Source organism: Monocercomonoides exilis (assembly GCF_001643675.1).
Source record: "Monocercomonoides exilis strain PA203 chromosome Unknown scaffold13-1861174, whole genome shotgun sequence".
NCBI lineage: Eukaryota > Preaxostyla > Oxymonadida > Polymastigidae > Monocercomonoides > Monocercomonoides exilis.
This window is the reverse complement of record NW_027150558.1, coordinates 774,679-796,177: the sequence shown is the minus strand read 5'-3', so window position 1 is coordinate 796,177 and position 21,499 is coordinate 774,679. Positions and strand designations below refer to the sequence as shown.

The following is a 21,499-nucleotide window of genomic DNA, read 5'->3' as shown; positions in this document are numbered from 1 at the left end:
ACGAATAAAGCAGAAGAGCTTGTTTATATGTTTGGAGCAAAGAAGCAGAAGAAGAGGAATGAGAAAGAGAATAAATGAAGAGAAGAAGAGGGAAGAGAAGAAGAGGAATTGATCAATGAAATGATGTGAAAGTTGGAGGAAAGTTATGAAGGGAGAGCAATTGATCAACAGACAAGTGGAAGAAAGAGAAGGTGGATGAAGAAAGACTCATCATTTAAGAGCAATTGGAAAGGATTCATTTGACAATTCGAAACAACACATTTAAATGGTGATTTTGAGATCATTTTTTTGGATGGGAGATTTTCACCTTTTTGTGCTTTTATTGGACAGCAATTTCTTTTTGAAAAGGTTTTTTCTAATCTTTCATTCAATTTTATCTTTTTATTTTATTTTATTTTTTGAAGTGAAAGAATTTCATTTGCTTCAGCAAATACCGATTCATGCGCAACAAAAACCAAAAAAAGCCACATGCTTTGGATGTGCCCCAGATGTATTTCAAAAGCCCACAAAATGATTTGCTGAAAGAAAGATTTCTTCAATTTTCAATTGTGTTTAAAACCATTATTTATTTCTATTTGATCATCCGGAAAAAAAATAAAAATTTTCAACTCAAAATTGACTTTCATTCCTCTTGAGAATGCTTTTGTTCCTTTTTGCATGTTTGATTTTTGAGAAGGCATTTGAAGCACAATATGTCTCTGGAAGTGCCACATTTCAAAACAAAGGTATTCTTTCGAATTGTTATTTTTTCAATAATTCTCTTTATTTGTGTTCAGGTTATTCAAATGATGCACAATATCTGTCAGAGACTGATGTTAATTACTTATTTGAGCAGAATGCATTGTCGGAAGTGAAAAGATACCAGTCAAGACTTTCTACAGTGAAGAACACATTTTTGGGATTGCACAATTCTACAGTTGGACTGAAAAATGTGGCAATTGAACATTCTTCTTCAGCATGTGTGCTAATAACAGGTAAGTCGAATTTGATGTTGGATTCCTGCATTTCCCACCAAAAATCGGAATCTCCGTTTCTTTTGCAAAGCGGGGCAATCTGTTTCATAAATATGAGTTTGATCCCCCAAAAGAATCTTTGCCCTTCCAGCCTCATATTTTCATCTGATGATTCAAATATTGCTGTTTTGAGAAATTCCATCGTTGCAGATCTGACCGTTTCATCATCAGACTATTTCCTGCTGTCTGGAAAGAGCAAAAGAGAACAGATTGATCATTGTGCCTTCAGAAACATGTCAGTGAAATTAGACAATTACAGTGATTACCAAATGGATCATTCATGTTGCTTGAGTTCAATGGAGAACTGCCTCCTTTATTCTTCTGTTAATGTTTTTGAAGGGGGAATTTCGAGTGGATCATTTTCTTCACAAGAATTCGTCTGCAAAAACACATCAATATGCAACGGGAAAAGAGAGGCAAATGCTCTTCAGAAAAAAGGACAAATTAATTCAACAGCAAGCCAATCATTTTCTTTATGTGAATGGACTGATTGCACAGCCGAACAAGGAGGTGCCATTTATGTTCATGACAATGAAAAAGCCATCCTTAGAGTTGAAAATTCATCATTTACTCGATGCAATGCTTCTTCAACAAGAGGCGGAGGAATATATGCTTTGAATATCGCTGAATGCATTGTGCTCCATACTACATTCTTCCAATGTTCCGCAGCAGCAACCACTGACTATGGTGGTGGTGGAATTTCATCAGAATATGTTTATGTCCAGACAATGGTTGATGATTGCTCCTTTCAAAATTGCTTTTCTGGCAACGATGGAGGAGCAATTGATCTACGTGTAACAAAAACTCAAAGACAGAAAAAATGTGTTACAAATTCCATTTTTGTTTCTTGCACAGCAAATAATTCAACAGCGTCTGCAGGAGGAGCCATAGAGCATTGGAATTGCACAGATCAAGTTATTATGTCAAATTGTCTATTCCACAATTGCTTTTCAATACATGGAGGAGGTGCTGTTGGCATATTAATTAATAGTTACAATAATGGAACATTGTTTTATTACTGCTTTTTCCATAATAATACATGCGTAACAGGGGGTCATGATATTGCTCTCCATAATTCGACATCAAACAACATTGATTCCACTTGCTATTCAACAAGAAATACATCAAACAGAGTTAGTACAAACTTATATTCTGTTTTTGAAAAAAGCGAATGGCTTCGAAACGATTTTGGAAGAGTAAGATTTGCATCCTCTGTACAAACAGAGCCGAATGCCATTGATACATATGCATGTGGACTGGATAAAAGCCATCCATGCTGCACTATCAGCCGCTGTCTCACTCAGCTGATTCCCAATGCTGTAACCGATATTGAGATACTCGCGGGAACGATTGCAGAGACCAAAAGTATGGACTGCTGTGACAATACTTACACAATATATGGCCAAAGGGATTTGAGCACAACAGTTCAAATAGAATTTGAAGCATCTGGTTTGTCTCTTTTTTCTGTATCAGCTGGCACATTGACTGTCAGAGATTTTATCCTTGTGCATGACTCGGTTCATCCGAATAACCGTGGGTCAAGGCTGTTTGAGATTACAGGAGCAGGAGAGATGCATATTAGTGGACTGAACATATCTGCTGGAAGTGGACAATCTTCAGAAACAGCGTTCATCACCAGACTGATAAATGTTCAGAGTGGGATGTTTCAAATGGAAAATGTGAACTGGGCAAAGACAATTTCCACTGTTTCGTTGTTTTTTCTTTCTTCAACAAATGAGATCTCATTGACACTTTCAGAATGTGATTTTGATGGGATTGAAAGAACAACCAGCGGAGCATCTGTGATGTCGTTTTCAAATGATAAGGCAAACATCGATCTGGATTCTTGTTCATTTTTGGGATGTGGAAGCACATGTTCGGAAAATGGAGGATCGATGATGCTGTGTGCTGGGGATGCAAATGAAGTGAAAGTTGAAGGCGGGACCTTTGATGGATGCTTTTGTTCTTCTTCCAATGGTCTTGGCGGAGGAATCCTTCTTCAATTGATGAATGAAAATCCCAATTTCCTGATTTCCTCTTCATTCGGAACAAACACAGCCAAGTGGGGAAGCGATATCTTCGTCTTTTCACCAAATCTGGAAATGACTGCAAAATCAAAAAAGATTGCATATGTGACAGCCTCTTTGGATTCATTTGACAAAGTGAGAGGATATGACAATGGAAATACGAGTGTGGCAATCCCACTGTGCGTCTATCTCCTTCCTGATCCGAAAGAAATCTATGTGAGAAATTCTGAGGCATCTGACCATTCTCATTGTGGAATCATCCAGTTCCCTTGTTTGACTCTGAAACATTCACTTTCTCGGCTTACAGGAACAAAGAAAGTTGTTGTGAGTGGAATGATTTCTATGAGCGATGAATTGGCATTTGATGAACAGAAGCATGAAATCCGAGGAAATGATGATCAAAGTGGTTGGACGGTGTCTGATGCAAGTTCAATTTCCAATTCAGCGATGATAACAGCAAGTGCTGAAACAGAATTATCAACACTTATCTTTTCTCTTCCTCCTTCTCTTTCATCACACTCCATTTTTATTTCTTCTTCTTCGCAACTGACTTTGTCTCATTGTTCTTTGATTCTTCAAGGAACTTCATCAGAAATTTCATTTCTATTCTTAACTATTGAGTCTGGAACCTTATATATTGATTCGTTTTCTGCTTCATCGATTGACTTGAGTGGAAATCCATTGATCTCATTGTCTGGAAGTGGAACAAAGGACGGGTCAATGAGCGTCAAATGGCTGAACATGACGAACTGCACTTTTTCAGAAATTGAAAGAGCAGCTGGAAGTGGAAGCTGTGTTAGCGTTGACAACAGCGATGATGAAAATAGGAACACACAAATAAATATTGAAGAATGCATTTTTGATGAATGCTCTGTGCTGAATGATGGAAGCAGAGGAGGGGTTATCAATGCTCAGTTGAAAGGGAGCATTCAAATGAATGTCATTTCATGCACATTCACAGGATGCACAGCACCAACTGGAGAAAAAGGGAAGACTGGCTTTGGAGGAGGAATGGCACTGAAGTTAATTGATGATGATTCTTCGTTTGTGATATCATCCCCTATTTTTGATTCAGAAAAACCAAATGTTGCGAAATTTGGAAATGACCTGTTTGTTGAGTCATCCAACTTGACAAAGAGCATCACAAACACTTCACTTCCATTTGTATCAGAGAATCTGGATGATATTTCATTAAATTCCATGAGAGGCTTTGATGGAAGTGACACAACGATTACCATTCCACTTGTCTTTTTCTGGTTCACACTGGGATCGGAGATATTTATTGGAGACAAAGGAAGAGATATGGGTGCCTGTGGATTCTCAGATTATCCTTGTATGTCAATTGATTATTCTTTGGATCGGATGCCTGAAGGAAACGAAAGGAATATTAACATCATTGGAAAAGGAATTCTCCAAAAAAGTGTTTATCTCAGCAGAGTTTCTATAAAATCAGACGATAAAGAAATGTGCTATTTGGAATGTCTCACGTTCCTTGAAGGAACAGAGAAAGAAGCAATAAAGATTCAGGGCATTACTAATTTCGAACTGATGAACTTTGTGATTCCATCTTCATTCACAAGTGGAGTTAATGTCCTGATGCATGTAGGTGCAAGCGATGGATTATTGACTGTGAAAGATTGTTCATTCACAAAAAATGAAGAAAGTGGAGAAGAAGAAATAATCAGCATTGGGTTGATCAGAGCAGATGGAGGAACTGTTCAATTAGAATTTGTGGAAATACAATCACTTTGCTTTTCAAAAGATATTATTTCTTTGCTATCATCAACGATTTTGAGTATCAAAAACTTGACGATGAATAATGTTGAGCTGGAGGGAGCAAGTGGATTGAGCATATCAAAGAGTTCAAGAAGAGAGAGAAATGAAGTAGAACAAGATGTTGTAATTGAGTGCAGTTCATTCGAAGAAGTCACTCAGAACACGACAGATGATATTCCGATCATTCGGAATGAAAATGATGAGCCATTGAAAATGATTATAAGAAACACAACGATGAAGAAGTGCGGAGGGTTGAAGTGTGGAAAGGGAGGAGGGATGTTTTGTGAGTTGAATGAGGGAGGAAGCTTCGACTGCTCATTTTGCACGATTTCTGAGTGCTTCTGCTCCACCATTGGAAGAGGCGGCTGGCTTTTTCTGGAATGCACCTCGACAGTTGAGCAACCTCTGAATTTTGTGTTATCCAATATCACATTCAAAGACAACTCGGCATTGAGAGGGAAAGATGTGTATGTGAGATGCCACTCAATTGAAACACAAATTGTTGAAGAGCAATTCTTGCTGGATTTCAGAGCACCTTTTGTGAAGGAGCTTGCAATGTGGGGCTGCGCAACAGATTCGTTTATTGGGGAAGAAGATCTTCTGCTGAGGGTTGTGAAATACCAGAGTGAGACAATATTCGTGTCTTCTGTTGCAGACAATCACGCAGACAGCAAGCAATGCGGAGAATTCAATGCGCCATGTCAATCATTGGATATGGGAGTTCAACACATCATTCCTTCATCATATTCGCAGCTGCTAATATCAAAGGAAACAGTTGTTGTTGGGGAATGCAGTGCTCAGAATGTCAGCATACACTCGCTGGAATCTCCTTCAACCGCTTTGGTTCATCTGAACTCAACAATAGCTAACAGCGAAGGAAATCTAATCACAACGTTAGAGAAAGTGAGGATTGAGAATGTGAAGTTTTCCTTCGGCAAGTCATTTTATTATTCTGGAAGTTCAATTATCCACGAAGCAAATGGACAGCTTTCTCTTTCATTTGTTGATTTTTCTTCAGTTGTGGAGTCAAACAGCATTCCATCTGTTGCTCTCTACTCAACTTTGCTGAGCATTGCAAATGGAATTCTTCATGTTGACAACTGCTCAGTGTCACTCCTTTCGTTCAAGAAACCATCTTTTCTGCTAAATGGAGATGAGATTAACATCACAAATTTCAAACTGGAACAGATTGAATCAACATCAAATGTATTTGAGATTGGGCAGTGCAAAGAAATTGCATTTAATTGGGTTGTGGCTGATGAAGCGGAGCTATCTGAAGGCTGCATCATTGCGGTTCATGGTTCGAATTCAGGAACAATTTCGACTGGAATCTCCTCATTCAACAACTGCTCAAGGAATTCAGGAGGTCCTTCTGTTCTCTCTGTTTCTTCAACTTCTGCTCAAATAGTTCTTTCAAACTGCACTTGCACGAATTGTATTTCATTGTCTGAAAAAGGAAGTGTTGTGGAGGTGAGCAATTCAACGAATGTTTTTTTGGAGTTGTGTCGATTTATTGGAGTTCTTGAGAAAGAAAGGGAAAGTGACAGAATTAATTCTTTTGAAGAAATATGCGAATGGAATGGATCACTTGTTCATTCAGCGAATACTTCGCTGATAATGAATTATGTGACAATATCGAATTCTTCGTCAGGAGGATTATCCATATCTGCTGGCAATGTGACAATAGAGAAAGGAGAATTCTTCAACAACAATCCTTTTGCTCAGAAATATTCCTCTCTTCGTCGAAACATCATTTGCTCAGATTCTGCTTCACTGACCATTTCCAGCTTGAAAGGAGGAGATGGATTGATGTCCAATTCATCTCTTTGGATTCTGAATGATGGATGCACTGTTGGTGGAATAGCAGGAGAAAGGCCATCTCCTTTCTTCATTCCAAAGCTCGAAGAGGCATCTCTCATTGAAAATGGAAACAATGTTTCAATAAAATTCAAGGGATCTCTTTTTGTGCCATGTGACTTGTCATTCAGACTTGTGTATAAAACAGGAGATGTGGAATTGGTTGAGACATATCAGTTTGAAGAAGATGGCTTTATATCAGAAAGCTCAGTGATTGGAAGAATCCCATTAGAAATTATTTCAAAGATTGCAAATGAAACAGAGGTATCTGTGATGATTCTGTTTGGAAAACAATTGGCATCCACTTCTCCACAGATTCTGAAGAACAGAAGTGAGTCCAAGGTGAATGGAGATGAATGGATTTCCGAAGGAGGAAAAGAAGGAAAATCGTATTGGTTGTTGATTGTTGTTATTATGGCTTTCGTCCTTCTCCTCATTTTAATTATTGCGGTTATTTCTACAATTAGATGGAAAAAGCAAAAGAGAAGGACAGAGGAATTAGAAGAGATTGTGAATGATACAGTGAAAAAGGATCCAAAGCTGATTGAAATGACAACAATGGAGATGTCACCTGAGGAGCAGTGGAGGAGAGCAGAAAGAGAGGCAGAGAAGAATAACGAAGAGAGGATCAAGAAGAGGGTGTACGAGAAAAGCTTGGGGCATTCCGAGTCTTCAGAGCATCTCCTCTCTGAAAGTGGTTCGACAGAATACATTCTGGGGAAAGATTCAGAAAAGATTCCAGAATGGATGCTGGAGAAAGATGAGGAAGAGGAAATTCGAAAGCAGACTCCATCACCATCAATATCATCCACTTCAACAACTGATTCAGATTCAACATTTGTTCGGTCGGAGAGTTTGTGTCCAACCACCTCATCGATGTCGAATCTGGTGGATGCAATGGCATGCTCATCTCCTCATGAGAAGCTGATTGTGGATCTGAGGGATTCGCTGTTCATGATGCTGCATGGAAGGAATAAGACAAAGGAAATGCCGATTGGTACTCTTCAAGAAAGGGAAGTCTCGGCTGCCCAAATCCTGTTCTGGGTGGCTAATCTCGCGCTTCATTCCTTTGATGAGATGGAAAACAAGCTTCAGTCACTTGCCAATCTGAGCCCTCACATCGTGCTATTCTCAGAACATATGGTCATCTGCATCATCATGCATTCTGATTTATTTTCAGATGATAGTTCAGATTCATCATCCATCTCTTCATCAACTGTTGTCACGTCTGCAATCGATGATGATGATGATGATGACTCTTTGCCTTCATCCGCCTTCGAAAATGAAGATAGCTTCAAAAAAGAGTGTTTGAGGTGGAAGGCGCCAGAGCTGCAGATCAATAAGAACATGGGAGCATCAAAAGAGTCGGTTTCATTCTCGATCGGGATGATGCTGTGGGAGTGCCTGATGCTCCAGATCCCGTTTGGAGAGTATGAAGCGGAGGTGGCTGGGCAGAAAATGGTGAATGGAGAGAGACCAAAAGTTGAATGCATTCGAGAGCTGTCAATGGGAGCGATTTCGGAGAGGTGCTTGTTGGAAGAGGGCAGAAGCAGGCCGACGCTTGTTGAGCTGAAAAGAGAATTCATCCAACATTTCCCAGCTGGAGCTGTGATGCTCAATGTTTCAGATGCGATAGACATCAGCAGAGAGACAGACAATGGAAACAGGGCAAGCGGGACAATATCAGAAGGGAGCATTCTTGGTTTAATGAAGGAGTGAGATGATCACGCACAGACTGAGAATAGAAAGCATTCACCATATGTGGATGTTGGAAGTGGTGGTTTCTGTTCGAGTTCATTGCTGATTAATTGACAAAATGAATTTTTGACGATATTCTTAAAGCAGGACAAAGGAAGCAGCGGGATGAATAAGGAGCGAAGAAATAAAAAGGAATATCATGAAAAAGAAAAAGGAAAAGGAAAAAAGCAGTGTGGCAATCATGCGGATGGCGTTGCCACAACTGTGAATTATGATAATAGTTGTTCTATAAAATTATATTTGCTGGCTTTTGTTATTTTTGGTGAATGAATAAGATTTTTCATCATTTTTTTTGAAGTTTATCAATTTTGAAATGTATTGTTTTCTTTTGTTTTCTGAATCCTTGCTATTTTCAAAGAAGTTGTAACTCTGGCTTCTATATATAGCTTCAGCTGCTTCTTGCAGAGACAAATATTGAAATTATCACAATTTTTTTTTTCCAAAAGTTTTCACCATTTGAATTTGTATTGCTCCGTTTTGTTTCAATTCTGTTCAAAGAATTCCAGTTGAATTAGCTTTTTCTCACATTTGTTTTCGTTCTTCATTTTTGTGATAGCCAGCCTTTTTCGTTATTTTTTGTTCTTCACATGTGTATATATTCATGTTCCTCACAAGACTTTTTATAATTCAGTTGTTTGTATTTCAAATTCATTTCATGTTTGTATTCATCCACTGAATTTTTGGAGAAGAAATATCATTTTTCAATTCCTTCAACAAATGAATATAAAATGCATCACGATAATTCATCAAGCATGTTTCTGCTGCAAACAAACAGATTCTGACAATCCTTTGAGAGATCTCAGAGACAAATAATTTTCAAATTCCACTTTTTCATCTGTTCTTAACTTATCTGAGAAATAACTCCAAAGCAAATCAAACATTCCAAATAAGCCAGAAAAAAACAAAGTCTGACACTTTAATTAATTCAAACAAAAATAATTATCTGTCATTCATTAATAATTATTTTGATTTCTATAACTATTTGAGAAAGAATATTTTTGAAGTTTTTTCTCCAACTCAAAAAGAGTAACAAAATCACAATTCAAGCTGTGAGACTCAACAACTCCAAAAAATTAATGAAAATGGAATTATTGATTAAACAAATACAGTCAAAAACAATAAATGACTCAATCTCATCTTCTCTTTCTCGTATCCTGGTCAAATGATCTGATTTTTTTCTCCATCCTCTTTGCTCTTCCTTCACCCAAAACTCTCCCATTTCTTTCTATCCAATTTCTTTTTATAATGTATCTTCAGTTGCTTTTCTTCCACCAATGGATTTCGCTTTTCTTCTTCTGCTTCTTCTTCGCTTCTGACTCTCATCATCTCCAACAACACAATGAGAAGAATTGTCTCGTCATCACATAAATAACAAACCACCACTGGATATACTCACTTTCTTTCACACACAAAGTTCATCTGATTCTGCATGCAACAGTTGATGAGCGAAGAAGAAAGATGAAGAGGAAGATGAAGAGATGTGTCTTATGATTGTTGTTCGCTTGCTGCTTGCGTGAAAAAGGAGTCGATCACATTCATCAGAAGCATCTCTTGGAAAAGCTTATCGATTGTTGAACATGACTGAACAGAGACACACAGAAAGAGTTTTGTGATTGACACTTTGCAAATAAAGTGAATATCAACTGAGAATGTGATTAGATGTTATTCATTGAGGGATGGAGATGACGCATTATTTGAGAGTGAATAATCGAATGACATGAAAATAGAGCAAGAAATGAAATATACCAGATTGTTGTGTTTCTAAAACAGTTGTCCATCAGATGTTTGAAAGAAAGGAGTTCTAGAAATCAGTTCATTTTGTGATTCTTGCTCAATAGCACTTCAACCATTGTTTTTGATGAGGGAATGTGAAAGTTGAGGAGTGAGCTGATTCCATTTGTTTTTCAGATTTTACAAATGATGTAATATCTTCCTTTTATTTTCAAAATATCAGAATCTGTTTTTGAGCAACCAATCTTGAAAAAGAGGAAAATAATGGGATTAAATAGGAATGAAAAAGCTTTTTTGAGTATCTGAATCAATCCACCTAGTGTTTATCACTATTTTTTTTTGCACTCACATCCAATCACAGAGTTTGAAGTTCAAAGGATGTCTCAAAGGGGATCTCAGCCAATTTTTTATTTTTCATGACAATGTGAAGATATATGAGCAATATACTTGTTGATTGACAACATGAAAAAACTGTTTTCGTCTGACACATTTCACTTTCAACTCTTTCATAAATATCTATTGAAATAAAAATAAAATTGTTCCAAATGCAAACATCACAGGCGAAACACGTTCTGAATTAAAAAAAAAAACTAATATTGTTTTAAGAGAAGAAATAACTATGAGCATGTCAAGGAAAAAGGCGCACTAAACCTGTGAATCAAATTGAAAAAGCAATTTATTTCGTCAAAAGTGCTGTAAAGCTTTTTTTTCATAGAAAATAAAAACCAATTTCAAACAATTCAAATCAGCATATGTTTGATTCATTGACTTCCTTCTGCATTTCAAATGTGCGCTCAGAACCGATGAGCTTTCTCTTTTTCTTTTTGTTTGATTTGTTCTGTTTTTTTCACATTTTCCCACAAATGTTATCATTTCATCATTTATCACCATTTTTAATCCAAACAAAACTAATTGTGATTGTTTTCCTTTTTCTCTCTGATCACATACATGGAATTGTTTTATCTTGAATGTTATCACAAATTCATTGTTGTCCATGTTTGATACACAAAAATCATGAGAGGGACCAAGCCTCCATGTTAGTCTCAAAAAACCATTAGATATTTGTTACAGTGTTTTTGTGGAATGGCCAGTAATCAGACAAACAAAAAGAAAAGAAAAAGGGGACTCAAACAATCAACATTTCCATCAACATCCTTTGACTGTTATGTTTCTCATAAAAAAATCACATTGACAAACGCAAACAATAACGGCTTCCCAAATGGAACAGACTTTTTCAATTGGTGATATTTCAAAGAAAGAATAGTCAACAGCACCTCCAGTTGTTTCAATGCTTTTTCTTCTGCCGTGCAATATAAGAGCTCACAAACACTCTTTCTCTCCTTTGAAGAATGTATTCAACAAGATGAATAGAAGTTGATAAAAAAAGTTTAATGATTGGCTCTCATTAAAGATTGTTGGGAACATCAAGAGTGTGAGAAGAAGAAAATAATCTCTGAACATGAATGTCACCTGATTTATTGCTTGGATAATTCTTTTGAGATTTCAATATTATATTCATTTATTCAAATGATTTTTATTGACCATTTTCGTTCACAAACTTTCTTTTGACAAAAGATGCTTTTTCGATGAAAGTGTTGCTCAAACATGAAATCGAGATATCGGCAAGGGCAACAATCAAAAATTCAGGCACATCTTTCCAAATGCTTCAAACACAATCTTTCCTGATGATATTTAAAATGTGAGTTGCTTCCACATTATTTAAAAATGTCCTTATTTCCCACTTTCATTTTGAAAATCAAACCAGCAAAATGTTTTTCTGTATTTTTGATTGGTTGATCAAATCTTTGATTTTCGTTGTCTTGTTTCCCAGTTTTGTCGCTTTCCAACAGTCTCTTATTCCTTTTTTCTTCTTTTTTCATATTCTTTTCAAATCAATTTCCATTTCCATCATCACCTTTCTTGTTTTGCTTTTAATTCATTTAATTCTTCAATCCATAAACACCTTACTCATTTATCTGTCTGCCATTTGTCATGTGCCTTTTCCCTTTTTCGGTTTTCATTGACTATGCAAAGAATAAATTGCTGTGATTTATCATTCATCAGTTCTCTGAGTTTGAAAAAGGGATGGACAGAAAAATCTTCCATATTTATTTCATCATTAAAAAAGACACAAAAATTCAGTTGTTCACCTTCAATATTTCTGAAATGTTTTTGATTTGTTCTTCAGGACAATTTTATTTTCAATGAACAGCAAGGAAAAAATAAAAAGCAGTATTATAAAATTCATGCAAATGTTTTGCAACATTTCATTGGGCGATCTTTCATTTGAGGAATAAATGTTTAAAAATATGATCGTCACCTCCATTATTAAATAATATAAGTAGCAAATCATTGTTTCACTTCCAACAACTTGACAAATCCATCAATGTCAAACAAAGAGGTGTGATCAAAGATGCTTTTATGACTGTTTTGAAATTATATATTTATTTCTAAATATATCTATTTGTTACAATCTGTAATCTTTGTGAATACCAAAAATGATGTTTCTTATTGTTGCATCTTTATGAAGACCATGGAAGTTACATGTCCTGAAAAATTTCAAGGTTTTTGTCCATTTCTGAATTTGAATCTTTAATGATAAGATTTTTTTCTTTTTTTTCTTTTTCTTTTGAAGAATTGCTTGATGAACTGGGGTGTTGTTCAGAAATTGAGCAAAAACAGGTTATTGAAGAAATGAAAGAGATATTGGATGAAATGAACAAAAAAGAATTCAGATCCACTTTCACAACATATCCATTCAATAAAATTCATAAAATGATTGAAGAAAAGAAACTATCAATGGAAAATGCAATTGTGTTGCTGAAGCATGTTGGATATTACAAAGTTCTTTTGAACTTGTGGAATTCTGCCTTTCATAGTTCATTATTATGCGGAAGATTTGAAAAGATGATTGTTGATGAAGATGAGAAAAATAAAGAAAAAAATGAAAATCTTCTTGCTGATCTTTGTGAATGTTATGCAATGCTTTTCAATTATTATATCTCGAGTGAGGAATTGTTTTTTATTTGTGTGCCTTGCCTTTTGAAAGTTGCAGTGAAGAAAGAGGAAGATGAGGTTATTCAAAAAGAAGTGGAAATTGCATTGCTTTCTTTGAGTAACATACGTGAAGGGATTGTATGACCGTATCTTTGCTTTTTGGAGTTTCAGATTTTTTCTTCATTTCTTTTAAATAGGAGATCAAAAAAAAGAAGTATTTGAAAAAGATTAAAGGAATTATCAAATATCATCAGAAACATCACAATCTGACACATCTTGCCTATCAATCTGCTTGGAACTCATTGATCATTGTGAATTCTTTTTATGGAGACTTAGAGAAAAAGGTTGAGAATGAACTGCATTTTGGAATGGAAGCGACAAGAGAGTTGGAAGAGCTTGAAGGATGCGTGGATTGGAAGAGAAAAGGAAAAGATGCAGAAAGAGGAATAAAAATGAAAGATTTTGCAATTGTGGACAGATGGTTGGACATAATTGAGATTTACTTTGAATATATCGAGATTTGTGATGAAGAGCATGTTGAATTGCTCAGATGCATGAAAAGATTGTGCAGAGCAGCAAGAGAGAATTACATCAATGTTGTCCTTCGATGTTGTGGCATTTTTGTGAAAATGATTATTTTCCAGCCAAATTTGATTGTTTTCAATGTTTTGCTGAAAGGTGGAGTTTTTGATTTCATTTTGATGGAAATTCACAATCAAACATTTGATGACTGTATGGCAGGTGAATTCTTAATATTCTTTTTGAATGTTTCAAGGAAAATGAAAGAAAAGGAGAAAGATGAAACAGAGGAAGTGAAAAGAATCCTGTTTGATAAGATGGAAGAAGAAGGATTTGAGGATGTTATCGCAAGCTTTCATGAAATGTTTGATTTTCTCAGTAGTGAATATTTCTATGGATTATCTTTGAATGTTTCTGATTATTATTTGAATGCTTGAGGAAGTGAGATGTTTTTCATTTTGATACACGAAAATTGAACTTTTTCTTCTTTTCGTGTCAATTCACTCATCAGGTTGCTCGAAAAATATTTTTAAAAAAATTGAATAAACTTTTTTATTTTTCCATTTTTTTGAATTTCATTGGTGCTTTTCTGTTAGTTACTGCCAATCGTTCAAATTACGAAAACTTAAATAGCCCTTTCACTTGGACTAACTTCTCAACAATATGAAAATATCCAATTATTTGTTCATATTATATATATATATCCTTTAAAAGTTTCAAATAACTATGCCTATCAAACATAAAGAGAAATGTTCCAATTTAAGAACTTTTTGTGGCATTTATTTCATATTTCTTTTTAGTTTTTATAAAGTTGGAATGTGTTTGGTTGAACTATTTTTTGAATAAAATTTGATATTCTGTTTGAAAGCTGCACCTTCTGGTTTTATATTTTCATATCATTTATTATAAAAGCTATGTGGTGTTCTGCTCAAAAGTGAATGATGTGAAAAAATAAATAACTAAATAGGAAATGAAAAAAACATATGGATCATCTTTCAACAAAATAATTAGCGTTATTTTCTCCACTTTTGAAAAAAAATAATCGTATTAACTCCTATCTCCACGCAGCATTTCAATCCCAAAATGAAATCTTCATAACCTTCTTCCTCCATTTTTTCAAATATCTTTCGTTATATCTCTTTCTGTTCTGAATTCTCTTTCTCGGTTCCAATGTTTTCTTTCAATCTTTCATAAAGCTTTTCACAGAAATGAAAGTGATGAACATTTAAGTAATCGATCTCTTTTGAACGAACTGTTTCCCATGAAGTGATATCAACTGAACCTTCATACAACAATGCATCAACTTTTGTAGCTCTGTTGTTCACTGCTCTTTCAAATGAATAAACACATTTGCAGCATATTTTTTTGTTTTTCCCCTTTGCTTCTTTACGCAGTCGCACTGGATTTAATATAAGTTCAGAATATTCTTCATTCCACAATTGACACAAGGACAAGTGTAATTCAATCAAACGAAGCTATTCTCAAAGAATTAGCATCTCTTTCGTTTCTTCTTCTTCTTCTTATTCCTCTTCTTCTCCTTCTCCTTTGTTTCATGCACCAACGCCATTTCATCCAACTTTTCCTTCATCATCATCAACTTCTTCAAATATATCAGCATTGCATCTCACAAAATCTTCTTCTTTATTGCTATTGTTATTTTTATAATCATCAACTTCATTTGATTAGAATTTTTTTCTTCTTTTTTCCTTTCATTTTTCCTTTCCTTTCTTTTTTTATTTTTAAGTTTTTGTTCTTATAACGAGAAAGAATCGAAAGAAGGAGAAGAAAGAGGAAAACTTCAGAGAAGATTTGAAGAGATTCTGGTGGAAATAAAAAGAAAATAGAAATTCAACATGTTTTGAAAAAATGAAGAAAAATAGATAAATTGAATATTAAGAATAAAAAGAAGGAAAGAAATGATGATGAAGATGAAGAAAATTAAAGAGAGAAAGAGCAAAAAGAAAGAGAGAAAGGAGGAAATAAATAGAAACTATTGGAAAGAATAGTTAAATTGAATCATTTTATTTCTCTTTCAACGAAGCTGATCTATTCTCAATAGAGCGAATCTGCCAACGCAAGGAGCAGGTTTGCTCCTCGATAATGAGTTTTGATCTTAAACTATAAGTGATTAAAGATGAAACTTGGCAAACAAATAATCTTATCTTATACACCATTGTCCACAGTTGAAATGACACAAGGTCCTGTCAGATTGGTAAACAGCGACAGCGAGGATAAAGGAATTGATCTTGCATATAGACTTTCAAGAGTGAAAAATATGATCGAATAAATTGCAAGAAGTTAAACGTGTCCGAGTCGCTCCTGAGCAATAGAGAAGATGCCAATGAAAAAGGAAAAGATCCCGCACGAGATTAAGTGAATGGTATTTTAAGTCAGATTTTTCCAATTTGATCATGAAGAAGAAACACAGACAGCGATTGAGGGGCAGTCGCGGACGTAACCAGATGAAGAAATGGGACGATGTAGAAACCAGCGAGAGCGATTCCGAAAACACAGAAAAGCGGGAAGAAGAGCAAGATAGATCCGAAGATTTCTTGGGAATTTTCCCAGACGAATGGTTAACGCCTAGGAGACAAGCAGGAAAACTGAAGAGATTCATGGACTTTTGCAAAGCCGGATCTATCAGGATAAATGATGATATCTTGAATACATTTATTCCGGAGACGGAAAAGAACTTTTTCACCAGGCACACTGACATGAGTTGGAACGCCTTAGCAGTGACGGGGGTCACCGCTGAGGGAAGAAAGGATTCTCCAGAAGCCGCCCGGGTTATCGAGCTGCTTCAACCCGCCCTGGAATCGGGGTTTGAAGCTGCAAAAGTGGTCGCAGCCCTCACGGTGAAGGAGCTGGAGAGAACGCACCTCATGGAAGAGGAGAAAGGACGACTGAGAGGACTGTTTTGCGCCTACGCGCTTATCGCAGACTGCATCAGCAGAATAAATTTACAGAAAGTTATCCCCTAATCGAGCTGGGAGAATACGAAAGGTTTTAAAGAAGGAGGAAAGTCCAAGGCGGTTCCAGAGAACCTGAAGAAGCTGGTTGAGAGCACCAGCTTTTTTTAAGCAGAGGGAGATGTTACAGGATACGGTGCATCCCCCGACTCCACAACAAATTATGGTCCTGCAACGTCCAGAAGTGGACCCCCGAGAAGATACAGTTCGGGAAGGAGCATCCAGGGATTCGTATACAGACAGCTCCAGAGAAGGGGACACTGCAAAAGCTTCACGGACTTCAGGGGGAAGAAGAGAACTCCACAGTTCCAGGCCCAGTTCCTACCAACGACCTCAGGGAGGCCAGCCCCTATCTTTGGACCATTGCCCCCAGCTCCCCCAAGGACTCAAGGAGGGACAGCGATGGAACCATCAATCGGAGCCAACAAGTAGTCGCAGGAGTGGAGAGAAAGAGGAGAGAGTAGAGAGAGAGAAGAGAGAGCCACACTTTGCCGCGAGACCGAGAGAGGAGAGAGAAGCAAATTACAACGAAATGAATATACAACGAGAAACCGTAGCTCCGCACGAGACACGATCAGAGAAGGAAGTGCGGAAACAATAAATGTATATCGGAGAGGTTGTGAGCTGGTTGGACCAAAGGAAGGAGAGAGAACGAGAAATCACACGGGATTGTGTGATTGAGATATCGAGAGAAGATGCGCGATACGATGCATAGAAAACAGAAGAAGACTCCGCATATCCCCGAGTGACGATATAGACGAGCAAGAGGAAGAACGAGAAGATAGTTTGGAGAGCTTCTGGGATTGCAATCGGTTCCCCATTTGGGAGCACTCTGGAGAAGAGCTCGAAGACAGCAATTGCAGATACTCTCGAAGGGGAAGAGATTTCACAGATGCAGTCTGGCCACAAGACGCCAGAAATGAAAAGGAGTATAGCAATTGGACCACTGAGGGAACCACTTCCTGGGAGACAAGTGAACAGGCTGAGCGAGTGGAAGAAGATTGGGGATGACAAACTTGTGAGCCGTGATATAAGAGCTCGATGGAAAAGTCCCCAATCCCCAATCTCACTGGAGGAGAGAAAACACAGACAAGAATTTCGGGGAACAACGGAGATGACGAACAATTATTTATCCCTCTTGGAGGAGGAATCGAAGGAAGGAGTGGTGAAGCCCACTCCAGAGTCGGAGGTGAAGTGGTTCAACCCGACATTTATGGTTCGAAAGAAAAACGGAAAGTTGAGAAAGAACTTAGACTACAGGGACTTAAATAAGGAAGCACAGTGAAAGCACTTCAAGATGGATTCCCAGGAGACAGTAGTGGAACTCTTGGAGGAGAACGATTGGATGACCACTCTCGACATATCGAGCGCGTATCAACATGTCAAAGTGGACGAACAATTCATTCCCTTTCTGTGCTTCAGCTTTCAAAATCAATGCTACGCTTACGTGGGGATACCATTTGGAGCAAAGGACGCGCCCAGAGTATTCACGAAGAAAATGAGACGGGCGGCGTCATATATCAGAAAGCAGTGGAAGGAAAAGCTTGTAATATATCTGGACGACATTCTCCTCATGCACACAGACAGGGAATTTAGAGATCGATCTCACAGGAGATAGCCCAGTTCCTGAGGAATCTGGGCTGGATACTGCCGGAAGAGAAACTGAAGATGGAACCCACAAGGAGCGTGGAGTTTCTGGGATGGTTGTGGAACTCAGAGTAGATGGAAGTAACGCTCCAAGAAAGGAAGAGAGTGCTGCTGCTGGAGGACGTGCGAACCTGGATAGCACTGGCAAAGAAGAGGAGGATACAGAAGACGAGGGACTTAGCAACACTCCAAGGGAGGCTGAATTTTGTGAGGCCGCAACACCCACCAGCGAGCTTGTGAATGAGGCGCATGCAATATATTCTGAGGCAGGCATTTGCTCGCAGGGGCTGGAACGGAACTGAAAAAGCCAACCCAATGACACTGGGAGAATTAACAAATTGGAGGTGAATCCTGCTCGAGAACAGATCGAGGTGTCTGAGGAAGAGAACAAGGCCAGCAGATTTAATGGCATACTCGTCAGAGCTTGGTTGAGGCGCAGTATTAACAATACTGATGGAGAACAAAGAGGAGAAGATATATGTCCATGGAAGTTGGACCCTCCAGGAGAGTGCGTTAGCGATAAACGAAAAGGAGTCCAGAGCAGTGTTGAGGACTTAAGAAAGGAAAGGAGCATGGCTGAAAGAACAGGAGATAGACCATATTTGTCTGAGGACAGACAATATGTCCACGAGATGGACCATCCAGAAGAAGAGAGGAGCGCAATCGCTCATTCCAACACTGAGAGCATTGGAGAAGAAATTGAACAGCCTGGACATCACAATACAGACGGAACATCTCCCGGGAGAGCAGAACACGGAAGCAGATGCACTCTGCCGGATGGCGAAGAAGCCGGACTATGCACTGAAGGGGGAGAAAGTCGCAGAGATATTACAAACAATCGCAACGAAAATACTAGATACAATCTTAGAACCGACTGTGCCAGTGCCCTGTTGAAGTACTTGGAGACTATCCTCTTTAAGAAGGAAGAGAGAGAGAGAAACACCAGAAAACGACATAGTGCTAGTCCACCCGTTCCTGAGAAACATTGGACGGACTCTGAAAGAGAAGATGAAGGAAGCCCAGAGGGAACTGACGATTCTGATTCTGACAGCTTGGAGGGGGCAGACCTGGACCCCGCTGCTGCAGCCTGGGCATTTGAGAAAGACCCTGGGGACATTCCAGGAGTGTTTGATACCAGGAGCCAGGATGAGAAGGGAAGGCCAGAAGATACACCCAGTAGAGGTTATAAGCATCACACTGAGGATGAAAATATCCCAGGAAGGGACCTCTTTTCAGAATGGGGAGAACATTTTGGAGCAAAAGACATAGCAGCAGCAATACTGAAAAACCAGAAGAGCGAAAGGGATTCATGGAGAGCGCTGTGAAAATTTTGACAATTCCTTGATAGGGAGAGCATGGATGACACGGACCCCCTCACAACTAGATATGCCATATGGATTATGGAAGAGTTTACCAAAACGATTTCAAATACTAACCTGTCCAGTGGAGTGATTCATCAGACAGTTCGGAAAGTACTGGATTCTTTAAATCTGTTTTGAGAGAAGAAAATTGATGGGAAGGACATAGAGATATTTCTTAAGACTTATGTGGGGGAGAAGCCGAGAAAGGGTGAACGGCACAAGACGATGTGGGACTTGACGATCATCACGAAATGAGCTGAAAGCACCTACGACGCAAAAGATATACGGACACTCCAGAGGAGAGCCCTCATCCTGACCATGATCTTCGGAGCTTTAAGACCAGCAGAGCTGAAGAGAATGAGAAGTGATACAACTTTATTTAAGGACGAGTTAGTCCAGACACAAGTACCAACCCAGACGTCGGTATGTGAGGTTATTAAAGTTACAGTACGGAAACACCCCAATCCACGTATCGATGCAGTGGAAGCACTTCAACGCTGGATGGACTATACAATGACGACTTTGAAGAGCGAACATGTGTAGCTTGACATGGATGGGAGAAGACCGGCTAACCTACAGAAAATTAAGGAAGAACAAACGGCTATTCTTAGAGAGAACGGAATACACGAAACTTTCACGGTGTACTCAAAAACACACGCAGTGATTACACACTTAGCAAGACAACAAGATGCAGAATGCAAAGCAATCAATGCTTATGCAAGATGGGCTCCAGGTTCGAGAGTAGCCCAAAAATATTATACCGTGTCACCGGTGCAGTACACGAAATGGATCCTGGAGACCATCGGCGGACCAGTACCACTTGCAGGAGAGGGAGACAAGTCGCAGATGGATAGCAAAAGAAAGGATATTATAAATGAGAATACAGAATCTGAAACAAAGGAGTGTCCTGAAGAGATATCACAAGCTGGGGGAGAAGTGGATACGAACAAGAGAAAGAGATTGAAGAGACGAGGGCCAATTCAAGAGAGGAGTTCACAGCATGAGAGTGATATAGCTCAACTTCCCAAATGTGGGAAGACACATTCCATAATTCCCCACAGCGTGATGGAGCTGACGGAGGGCAGACAGACTGCCTCACAGAAAAAGTTGGAGACTAATAGGAGGAAACGCGGAGAGAGAAACATAGGGCAAATTGCCATGACGTTTCAGCGGCAGAAGACCCGATCAAGAACACACCGAAAACATTCCAAGAGAGGGAGGGAGTAGAGAAAGGGGCCGCACCTTCATCCGCAGGCTTTCTATTCATCCGCAGCACGATGACGTGCTAGGCAGGAGGGTTTAAGATCAGGGGAGAAAAGAGAGCGAGGGGTTTCAGGACTCATTATTGAGGAGCAAACCTGCTCCTTGCGTTCGTATATTCGCTCTATTGCGAATTGATAGAACGCAATGAGATAGGTTTGCTCCGAGATAATACATACGCAGATGGAGAGACTCAAAGCTGCTTGGTGCGAAGGTGTGCAAGAATTTTGAGGAGAGATGACGAGAAAAAAAGGGAGAGTTATGAAAAAAGAGAAAGAAAGATCAACCGCCCGAAGATATTCATGTGCACCGAGAACCTGTTTAGAGAAACAAGAGAACGAATAAAAAGTTTCAAGCATGATCCTACTCCTTTACAAGATTATGACTGTTTTCACAAAGAAGAATTTAATTTCAAATATGAAGTGTGTGATGATTAGGATTGCTATGCAAATACAGCAGAAGAGCTGGAGGCAGAGCGTATCACACGCAGTTTTCTTTTCCACGCTTCGCAGAAGCGAAAGTAGTTTTTCTTTCTGCTCCAACCAGAACACTCGCCTCACCGGATCCCTGCACAGCCTGCAGGA

The 21,499-nt window shown here is 38.4% G+C and overlaps 7 protein-coding genes across 7 annotated transcripts; all 7 read left to right on the top strand.

The window, feature by feature from the left end:
* Positions 1–637: 637 nt before the first annotated feature.
* On the top strand, positions 638–9,337 carry MONOS_13687 (uncharacterized protein; the record flags this gene model as incomplete). The annotated part of the gene is made up of 2 exons (XM_067866411.1): positions 638–725; positions 777–9,337. 2 exons carry the CDS (start codon positions 638–640, stop codon positions 8,390–8,392), a joined length of 7,704 nt encoding a protein of 2,567 aa, XP_067730773.1. The 3' UTR covers positions 8,393–9,337.
* A 3,479-nt stretch (positions 9,338–12,816) lies between these two features.
* On the top strand, positions 12,817–14,172 carry MONOS_18590 (uncharacterized protein). The gene is made up of 2 exons (XM_067871623.1): positions 12,817–13,297; positions 13,357–14,172. The coding sequence occupies exons 1-2, from the start codon at positions 12,857–12,859 to the stop codon at positions 14,113–14,115; spliced, it is 1,200 nt and encodes a 399-aa protein (XP_067730772.1). The 5' UTR covers positions 12,817–12,856; the 3' UTR covers positions 14,116–14,172.
* A 1,917-nt stretch (positions 14,173–16,089) lies between these two features.
* MONOS_13686 (uncharacterized protein) lies at positions 16,090–16,659 on the top strand (the record flags this gene model as incomplete). The annotated part of the gene is made up of 1 exon (XM_067866410.1): positions 16,090–16,659. One exon carries the CDS (start codon positions 16,090–16,092, stop codon positions 16,657–16,659), a length of 570 nt encoding a protein of 189 aa, XP_067730771.1.
* A 109-nt stretch (positions 16,660–16,768) lies between these two features.
* Positions 16,769–17,248, top strand: MONOS_13685 (uncharacterized protein; the record flags this gene model as incomplete). The annotated part of the gene is made up of 1 exon (XM_067866409.1): positions 16,769–17,248. The coding sequence occupies one exon, from the start codon at positions 16,769–16,771 to the stop codon at positions 17,246–17,248; it is 480 nt and encodes a 159-aa protein (XP_067730770.1).
* Positions 17,249–17,539: 291 nt separating this feature from the next.
* Positions 17,540–18,596, top strand: MONOS_13684 (uncharacterized protein; the record flags this gene model as incomplete). The annotated part of the gene is made up of 2 exons (XM_067866408.1): positions 17,540–17,863; positions 18,231–18,596. The coding sequence occupies 2 exons, from the start codon at positions 17,540–17,542 to the stop codon at positions 18,594–18,596; spliced, it is 690 nt and encodes a 229-aa protein (XP_067730769.1).
* A 270-nt stretch (positions 18,597–18,866) lies between these two features.
* On the top strand, positions 18,867–19,619 carry MONOS_13683 (uncharacterized protein; the record flags this gene model as incomplete). Its single annotated transcript, XM_067866407.1, has 1 exon — positions 18,867–19,619. One exon carries the CDS (start codon positions 18,867–18,869, stop codon positions 19,617–19,619), a length of 753 nt encoding a protein of 250 aa, XP_067730768.1.
* A 585-nt stretch (positions 19,620–20,204) lies between these two features.
* MONOS_13682 (uncharacterized protein) lies at positions 20,205–20,882 on the top strand (the record flags this gene model as incomplete). Its single annotated transcript, XM_067866406.1, has 1 exon — positions 20,205–20,882. One exon carries the CDS (start codon positions 20,205–20,207, stop codon positions 20,880–20,882), a length of 678 nt encoding a protein of 225 aa, XP_067730767.1.
* Between the last annotated feature and the right edge of the window lie 617 nt (positions 20,883–21,499).

Coding starts and splice junctions, on each gene's coding strand:
- MONOS_18590 (XM_067871623.1), top strand. CDS start 12,857: ATGAAAGAGATATTGGATGAAATGAACAAAAAAGAATTCAGATCCACT. Junction 13,298..13,356: donor GTAACATACGTGAAGGGATT/GTATGACCGTAT, acceptor TCTTTTAAATAG/GAGATCAAAAAAAAGAAGTA.